We start from the raw sequence: 9,816 nt of genomic DNA, 5'->3' as shown, positions 1-9,816 counted from the left end.
AATGACCATGGCTACATTTTTATCTTAACTAGCCATCTAGTGATCTTATAAATTTTAGTTACTTGAGTCTTAGTGGATCTATAAAGACAGAATTTAGGCACACATAATGATGTTTTTTATCGTATCAGGCACACTTAATATGAAATATATCCTCAGATCTTCAAGTGCACAGTGCATATTATATACATTGTTGATTTCAGAGGCTTTCCCTATAAAATGGAATCTTCATAACTGTGGAACAAAAATCATACCCTACATCATGATCACATCTATCATTCTGAAGAATCTATGGAATATGTTCAGAATCCTGGTAAAATTAGACTCATGCACCTTCAAATTCTATTGTTTGTCATAGCCTTTATTTTCTTGGCCCATCACACGAGTGGAAAAACCAGACACACACACACACACACACACACACACACACACACACACATTGTACTAAAGTTTTAAAACTTTGGTACTTTAAAGTGGGATGTTAGCAATTTAGTTATACTAAGTATAGATTCATTCTTGATACAGTAATTTTAAAGACAGAATAAAGAGATTGAAGAAAATAGTTTTCCTATAGTATTACCAACAAGAAACAATTATTTGTTGTGAATATTTTTGCACTTATGTGTGTGTATATGTATGTGTGGTTGGGGCACACAACTGACACTGTTCATGTATGGAGGTTAGAATACAGCCTTCAGGAGTCAATCCTTCATTTTTGGTTTCTGGAAATCAACTTGGGGTCATCAGACTACTTGCCAACACCTTTACCTATAGATCCATCTCATTAGCTCTAAGAAACAATTATTAACAACAAGATAGTTTTTCTTCACATATTTCTCAAAGCTCCTGTGTTTCAATAAGCATATAGTTACCAGTGACTCTTTATGATAAATCCAACATGACCAGTTGGATAATCTCAGTGTAACCACACCATAATTTAATGAATGAAAATCGCAAAGAAGCTTAGAGATAGGCTAGTTTTAATGAGATCTTAGATGAGTATTTCTTTTGTTTTTCTTCTTTTTTCTTTTTTTTTTAATTAGGTATTTATGCTCAGCATAGTATCCACACATCTTGAGAGTTTGAAACTGTAAGACGTGTTTGCACTAAAGCTGGCATTTCTCTAAGACCCTCGTTCATTCTTTCCACCTCAAATCACACAGCCTCTCATTTGATAGATTCTCATTTATTTATTTTTAAAGATATACATTTTATTTACTTACTTATTTTTATTTGTGATATTTTAATTTTTAATATTATATGGAATTATTAAATCAAACTGATTAATGTTTCCTTCTTCCAAAATATTTTCTGCATATTTTTATATATGCATATGTATCTATGCATATATTTTATAGAGATTATTTTGTTAGCAATATTGAAATGTACAGATCTTCATGTCCAGCTCTAGTCAGGATTCTATGCAATTGATCTAAAAAGACAAGAATCTTCCTACTGCCAACCTGAGAGCTTCCTTCCTTGTCCACCATCCTTCCTCCTTCCAGTGCAGACTATGGCAACTGCCATCCTCTTCTCTGTAAAAGATTATTTTGTACTACACCTGAGAGATATCATTTGGTATCAGCTTCCTATGTAGGAGTTATTTCATTTAACATAATTGTCTCTGATTCGAATTGTGTTGTCACAAACTGAATAATACTATTTTCACCATTTTCATTTAAAATGCTCTCCTAGTTGGTATTTCTGTTATTCAATTAAGACTAGAAGTGAGTTTGAACTTATAAGGAAAAAAAACATTTCTTAACTTTTTAACAATGAAATTCTAAATAACATAAAATATGTTTCTTCCATCAAAAATGTTTGATAATGTAAATATTGAAAATAACATGGAGGTTGTTTTTTTTTTTTTTTCTGAAAATAACTTCTGCTGTTCCATACCAGCCTGGTATTTTCTAAATTTGCACTTAGACCTTTTCTCAAAAGCTTTACAAACCTCTGTCTCCTACTAGAGTAGCAAAAATATTGCTTGCTTTTTGCCAGAAGTTGCAGAACAACATTAAATTTGGAACAAAAACCATATGCTGGAAGAATTAACCAATAAGACTGAACAACGTGGTGTGATAACTTACTGTTGTTATGAGCAGAACTTCACAGCCACAGCCTGGAGTATTAGCAATGGAAATAGTTTCCCATTGAGAAACAAAGCATTTTGATTTTTTTTTTTACATGAGAGAAGGATGAATTCTCATCTGAGTGTGGGATGGAAATCATGGAATCACAGACTTGTAGAATTTATGGGAAATATTACCACCTCAATAACCTAAAGATAATAGGTCCCCATTAGAGGCATGAAGAAGAATGGCCAGTAGGGAAAGCTGAATTCCTATGGTGTTAAATCCCTAAAGTGTAAAAGGAGATTAATTCAGCAATGTGTTTTCTATTAATGTAACTTGAAACCTTATATAAATAGGAATAACATTTTTCTTCAGGGAACTGAAATAATCCTACAGTAGGTAGGAACTTCTTAATCATTCTTTTTTTCCAATTTTTATTAGATATTTTCTTCATTTACATTAAACATAAAGATTTAACGGACTATAAAATATGTGATTAGAAAGCTTCTTTAAATAGTTTTTTTTCCATTTTTTATTAGGTATTTAGCTCAATAAATAAAAATAAATAAATAATAATAAATAATAAATAAATAATAATAAATAAATGATAAATAAATAGTTTTTAAAAGAAAGAATTTATTCAAAAACAAAGTTTCTAATGTGTTTGCAAAATGTGACATGCATAAAGTGATCACTAAATACATGAATTCCATTCTCCTAAAAATTGTTTTCTAGTGAGGGCAAGGGAACATAACATTAAATGTAAAAGAAATAAAATACAGAAATGTCAACTTGTATAAATGTCTTAATGTAAAATTACTCAATGAAACACAAAATAGACACATAGACAAGAACAATAGAAGAAAAATCCAAAACTAAGCTCCACATAGCTACAGCCACTTGTGTCATGAATATATATTGGACAAAATACAGCCTCTTCAATAAATGGTTCTGAGAAAATTAAAGATCTACTTGCAGAGGAATTACACAAATCCATACTTCTTACCTTATTTAAAAAATTCAAAATGGATTAAAGACTTGGTTGAAAGACCTAAGCCTCTGAAATTTCTAGAAGAAAACGGACAAAAACACTTCAAGGTATAAACATAGGCAAGAACTTTCTCCATAATATTCCAGCTGCTCAGGAAATGAGGCCAACAATTAAAAACTGAGACCTATATTACACTGCAAGGACGTAGGTAGAAATGGTTACTGGTGACAGTAGTTTTACTACAAATGTCCACTTCTGGTTGAAACTAGTTTGTAACAGAAGAAGCAAGAGTCAAGAATTTAAAGGTAATTAGCATCAAAAATATTTTAGTATACTCAGGTAAAAATGAATGGTAATAATGCATTGGCTGCAGGACATAGCAAAACAAAGCTGAAATGAACTAGAAGCTTCCTCCCTGAAGGTTGGTATTCACAATGACAAAAGGTGTTGCAAAGGCTGCTGAGAGATAGTTGTCACCAACTATCTTGTTTAACTGTGCACTCTGAATGCTCTTTTACAAACCTGTCAAGCAGCATGAACTCACAAATGCAATAGTGGCATGGCTGTTTGGGGGCAAACCAGCCATTTTTTGATTGACTTCAAGGCTGTCTCCACAGGAGCAAACTTATATCTGGTACTAAAGACTAGTCAAAGGCCTGTGACTAAAGAGGACATACCCTTGGTAGAGAAGCTACTGCAATTGTATTGCTACATTGACATGTTAGGGCTGTCAAATTGTCTTCTAAATATTTATGTTTATGCTCATGGATTAGTGCCTATGTAGGTTCTGGCTAGAGAGGCTTCTTTTTGAGGTGGACAGTGGTTACTAGGGAAGTTCATTATCTAGATAAGGTGCTGAGAATAAATGACTATTGAGTGTTCAGCCATGAACGTGATATCTATGACATTTCATACAAGAATCTCAGAAGAAGGGGCCCAAAACAGTTTAACAGATGGAGAAAAGGTGAAATATTGTAGAATGTTGTCTTCTGTTCAGGACATGCCCTTGTACCTGGAGCTCCTATTGACTATGATAAACTGTACAAGATTGGGCCTGTCAACCTTCCTTCATAGAGTGGGGAAAAGCTCAAGGGGCCCCACTCTTCCTTGAGTGTATGGGTGGGCGCTTTGTCCAGCTGTCATCAGAGAGGCTTCCTCAACAATAAATGGGAGCAGGTGCAGAGACTCACAGTCAGACATTGCAGAGAGAGAGAGAGAGAGAGAGAGAGAGAGAGAGAGAGAGAGAGAGAGAGAGAGAGAGAGAGGATCTCCATCAGATCCTTCCTTTTGGAGATCAGAGAACCCCTGGGAGAAAGGGAAGGAAAGATTGTAGGGGTCAGAGGAGATGTAGGATACCAGGAGAACATGGCCCACCAAATCAACAAACCAAATTCACATAGGATCACATACTGAAGTGGCAAGCATGGGTCCTCCATGAGTATGCACCAGGCCTCTGCATATATGTTATGGCTGTTGGCTTGGTTTTGTGGGACTATTAGCTTCGTGCTTTTGTAGAACTTCTAGCAGTGGAAATGGATGGGTCACTCTTTTGCCTACTCTTGAGATTTTTTTCTCTTCCTTTAGATTACCTTGTTCAGCTTTGATTTGGGGAGCTTTTGCCCTGTCATACTGTATGTTACTTTGTCCTGTTTGACTGTTGTCTCCTGGAGACCTGTTTTGTTCAGTTATCTCTTTTATTCTTGTTTTGAGTAATAATTGGATTTTTTATTTATTTATTTATTAATTTACATTACAGCTTTATTGCAGCTTTCCTTCCCTTCTTTTCACTCAGACCCTCCCTCTCAGCATCCCTTTCTCCATCTTCCCTAACTACCTCCTCAGAAAAGGAGAGGTGGGGAGTCTGTTCTTTTCTAAAGAGGAAATGGAGAGGGGTGGAATGAGGGCAACTGTGAGGAGTGAAGGCAAGGGAAACTGTAATTGGAATTATGAGAGAAGAGTCTATGTTCAATTTTAAGAAGACTGGTGATAACTCAGTGGCAAAATTCTTGCTTGGTTAGGGAAAAGTTGAATACTAAGCTTGATCTCTATCAACAGAGAGAGACAGAGACAGAGACAGAGACAGAGAGACTAAAGCAAAGGCAAGTTTGAAGAATGAGTTATAAAGAAAAAGTACTAGTGACCTCAAATTATTAACCAAAGGAATAGCAGTAGATGACAGGATGTGCTTCCACCAGTGTTTTCTAGGCTTTCTTGAACATAAAAGGACATAAGATGTGAATACAGAAAAAGGGGAAGGAGTAAAGGCTATAGATGTCAAGAGTTTGTATAAAAATTGGAACTTTTTATTATTTATTTTATTTATTGACATTTCAAATGTCCCCCTTCCCAAATCCCACTCCACAAACCCCCCATCCCATCCCTCCTCCCCTTTGCCTCTAAGAGAGTGCTCCCCCACCCACCTACTCCTGCCTTATTCCTCTAGCATCTTCCTACACTGGGGCATCAAGCCTCCACAGAACCAAGAGCCTGCCCTCCTACTGATGCAAATCAGGCAATCCTCTGCAACATATATAGCTGGAGTTTTGGAATCATTTTACTTAACTCTTGGGACAGAAATTGGTATGGATCTTAAGAATGGAGAAGGGTATGTAGAAGGTAGATGAGTGTGATAAAAAAAAAAAAGCATCATTATAAAACATACCAGTAGTAAAACCATAAACACAGAGTGCTGAGAATCCTGTTATAATGAGAAGTCATGAGCAAGTGGGACTGCTGATTTGTGCACTTTCGGGAGTTTATTCAGAAATGTTGCAAGCCCCTAGGTCCAGAACCTGAGACACAGAACACAGGGTAGCCTCAGGGTTAGAGAAGTGGGGTTGGGGACTTCAGCACCAGAAAAATGCCAATTTGGAGAATAAAAAGCTTACTCAGTTGAAGAAGTACCACATTTTGAATTGTCTATTTGCAGGGATTGAGACAGAGTATTGCTATATAGCACAAGCTGGTCTTGAACTTATGATTTTACTGCCTCCATTTCTCAAGTGATGGGATTAGAGGCCTATACCATCATACCAAGCTGGAACAGGACCCAATTCCTAAAAAATATATTAAGGTTATCTCAATTTGAGGACTAAATGCAAAACAAAAATCTATGACAGTCCATGTATTGCCTGGCCCTACCATTGACTAGTATAATGTTTCTCTTTCCCTTAAAATGGCTATTAAATTAAAATATGTGCAAACAATTTTCTCTGCTGGCCTGAAGAACCAAAATATCAATATTTATTTTCTCAAACATGTGATTTTTCAATAAATAGACCTTTTTGTCTATCTCTCATGACTGATGGTTTCTGAGGACATGGGAATCTATAAACGTCAAGGAGTCTTGTGTGCCATCTACATAGGACAACAGGATGACAGGCAGAAAATATCTCCCATCAAAAGGACTCAGTTTAAAGGTGATTATTCTTAGTGGCATGTAACACACCAACCACTTGAATTTACTCTTCTTGGAGACCCAAAGTCTTTGTGTATCTAGTGACCTGTTTCTAATCCTAGTTCCACTGATGCACTTAAGAACCTTTTACCAGGGTCTGGCGAGGTGGCTTGGCTTTTAAGAGCTTTATGCTCTTGCACAGAACCTGGGCTCAGTCCCTAACACCCATATAGTGTGCTTATAATCATCTCTAACTCCATTTGCAGGGAATCTGATGCCCAATTCTAGCATCCACAAACAATGCACATAGGGGATGCACGAAAATACATGCAGATTCAACTCCCATACACATAAAAATAACACAAAAGAAACTTTTTTTAAAAGAACCTCTTACTACATACAGTTAGCTAAGATTGAACTTGTCCATGTTTCCTTATAAAAGAGAAATTGATTAATAAAAAAATAGCAAACTGGGTTTGGTTTGTTTGGGTATGTGGCTAATTTTTTCCAAGTTCAGAAGATAGAGTCAATCACTTTGCAAAATTACTCCTAGTGATAATATGTAAATAATCTGAAATATAAGTACATATTATCATGAGTAATCTCTAAGGGCATTTGGTTTTTTATTGGTTCCCTAGAAGCTGGCGAGAGGGAGCTATGTGTGAGATAGGTAATGACATTAGAAATGAAGTTCTTTGCCCCTTCTTAGAATTGGGAACAAAACACCCATGGAAGGAGTTACAGAGACAAAGTTTGGAGCTGAGACGAAAGAATGGACCACCTAGAAACTGCCATATCCGGGGATCCATCCCATAATCAGCTTCCAAACGCTGACACCATTGCATATACTAGCAAGATTTTGCTAAAAGGACCCAGATATGAATGTCTCTTGTGAGACTATGCCGGGGCCTGGCAAACACAGAAGTGGATGCTCACAGTCAGTTATTGGATGGATCACAGGGCTCCCAATGGAGGAGCTAGAGAAAGTACCCAAGGAGCTGAAGGGATCTGCAATCCTATAGGTGGAACAACAATATGAACTAACCAATACCCCCGCCCCCGCGCCCCGAAGCTCGTGTCTCTAGCTGCATATGAATCAGAAGATGGCCTAGTCGGCCATCAGTGGAAAGAGAGGCCCATTGGCATACTTTATATGCCTCAGTACAGGGGAACGCCAGGGCCAAGAAGTAGGAGTGGGTGGGTAGGGGAGTGGGTGGGGGAGCATGTGGGGGACTTTTTGGATAGCATTGGAAATGTAAATGAAATAAATACCCAATAAAAAATATTAAAAAAAAAAGAAATGAAGTTCCATCCTGGCCTCTCCAGTACCCCTGTCGGTACAGGTTCTAAAGGTTTTATGTTAAAGTATTCTCATTTTGAGTTCTGTACAGCTGCTCACTCATATTGTATTTATTGGCAATTCACATCTCCCTTACACTCTTGAGGAACTAACCAGCAATGACAGGATTTGTGGAAAAAAAAAAACTTAAGAATTTCCTTGCTGTTCTTTAGCTGTGACTCGGTTGTCCTGTCTTCTGATCCTTCCAAATGTTGTGAATTTGGAACTCATTCTTGGGAAACCAGGAGAGGTCCAGGAAGTGTGGGGACCATATGGCTATGCAGAGGTCTTCTGGACTGAGTAGACCCTTCCATCATAGAGAAAGTTTTCCTTATGTTTAGTTGCTATCCAGATGGAAGAGTATTATAGTTGCACTTCTCCAGATCAAAGAGAAGCACAGAAACTGTTACCCTCTTATGTGATTTATGGTTATTACAAATGAACAGAAGCTTTTCAGAGGATCTTATCCTAGCATTAAAATATTTTTCCAGTTTCAAATACTGAGAGTTTCTTAATCTTGAAAAACTATGTGTGTTTTTTTAAATTTTCTGCACTCTATACTATATTCCATAATTACTTAGATATCTTGAGCCTTGTTCCCTGTCCCCACTGAAACACCTTGGCAACCCTTTCACGAATCTCCCTAGTCTTGACTCCATATACCACAGGGTTAAGAGCCGGTGGGAAAAGCAGATAGACATTAGCCAAAAGAATATGAATGTGGAGTGGGACATGGTGGCCAAAGCGGTGTGTGAAAAAGGAGAAGAGGGCTGGTGTGTAAGAGATAAGGATGACACAGACATGGGAGCCACAGGTACCTAAGGCTTTGGACCGGGCTTCCTGGGATGAGAGTCGAAAAACAGCTTGAGCAATGAGGGCATAGGAAAGACCAATGCAGAATAAATCAACTCCAATGACCAACAGTGCGGCTGTCAGCCCATACACACGATTAGGTCTGGTGTCTCCACAGGCCAGCTTCACCACAGCCATATGCTCACAGTATGTGTGTGGAATCACGTGGCTTTGGCAGAAGCTCAGACGACCAATGAGGAAGGGACATGGAAGCATGAGTAGGGAGCCTCTCATCATAGCTACTACCCCAATACGAGCAATGATGGTGTCAGTGAGGATGGTAGAGTAGCGGAGTGGATGGCAGATAGCCACATAGCGATCAAAGGCCATGGCCAACAGCACTGTGGACTCCATCATGCAAAAGGCATGAATGAAAAACATCTGTGTCAGGCAGGCAGAGGCAGAGATATGCCCAGCTCCACACCAGAGAATAGCCAGTAGCTTTGGTACTGTGGAGAAGGAGGCAGCCAAATCAATGGTTGAGAGCATGCACAGGAAGAGGTAGACAGGTCTGTGCAAGGTTGGCTCAGTGGCAACAACGACCAGGATGGTTATATTGCCCACGATTGTGGCAGTGCCCAGACAGCACACTGGAAGTGAGAGCCACATATGGAATTGCTCTAGACCTGGGATGCCCAAGAGGAAGAAGATAGAAGGATCCAAGTCCGTGTGATTAGGAGACTCCATGGTCTGGCTTATGGTGTTGGACATAGTCTCTGGTCAGAAAATCCCACACCATATCATATTACCTGGAAAGACAACATGGGATAGATAAATAAATGGGCTCACAATAACTTTCACTAGCTACAGAACGTTTGGAAAACGATTATTCTTAAAATGAGTGTCATAATAATCATAATTATAATATTTTTAGAATCAGGGAATTACATGTGAAAATATTTGCATAATGCATAATATATTACTGTGTAACAGAATAAGCAATTATGATAAAGTTTGGGTAAGTACTTAAGTGACTTACAATTTCAGACTAGCTAACGGTTCTTGTTTTCAAGGAAAGAAGTACACCCCTTACTCTAGGACTATAGCTGAATACTCATGCAGTATAGGAAAATGTTACTTTGGAGTCCCAAAAACACAGCTCACTGGTCAAGATGGACATCAGTTTTCATATCTAAGTTAAAACAGTTCCTGATTTGGGATCTGA

The 9,816-nt window shown here is 37.9% G+C and overlaps 1 protein-coding gene across 1 annotated transcript; it reads right to left on the bottom strand.

Annotated features, from left to right (window-relative positions):
- Nucleotides 1–8,372: 8,372 nt before the first annotated feature.
- Olfr656 (olfactory receptor 656) lies at nt 8,373–9,362 on the bottom strand. The gene has a single exon (NM_147075.1). The coding sequence runs from the start codon at nt 9,360–9,362 to the stop codon at nt 8,373–8,375; it is 990 nt and encodes a 329-aa protein (NP_667286.1).
- Between the last annotated feature and the right edge of the window lie 454 nt (nt 9,363–9,816).

Source organism: Mus musculus, chromosome 7, assembly GCF_000001635.26.
Source record: "Mus musculus strain C57BL/6J chromosome 7, GRCm38.p6 C57BL/6J".
NCBI classification, from domain to species: Eukaryota; Metazoa; Chordata; class Mammalia; order Rodentia; family Muridae; genus Mus; species Mus musculus.
Note: the sequence above shows the minus strand (reverse complement) of the source record. Positions and strands in the feature narration are given on the sequence as shown.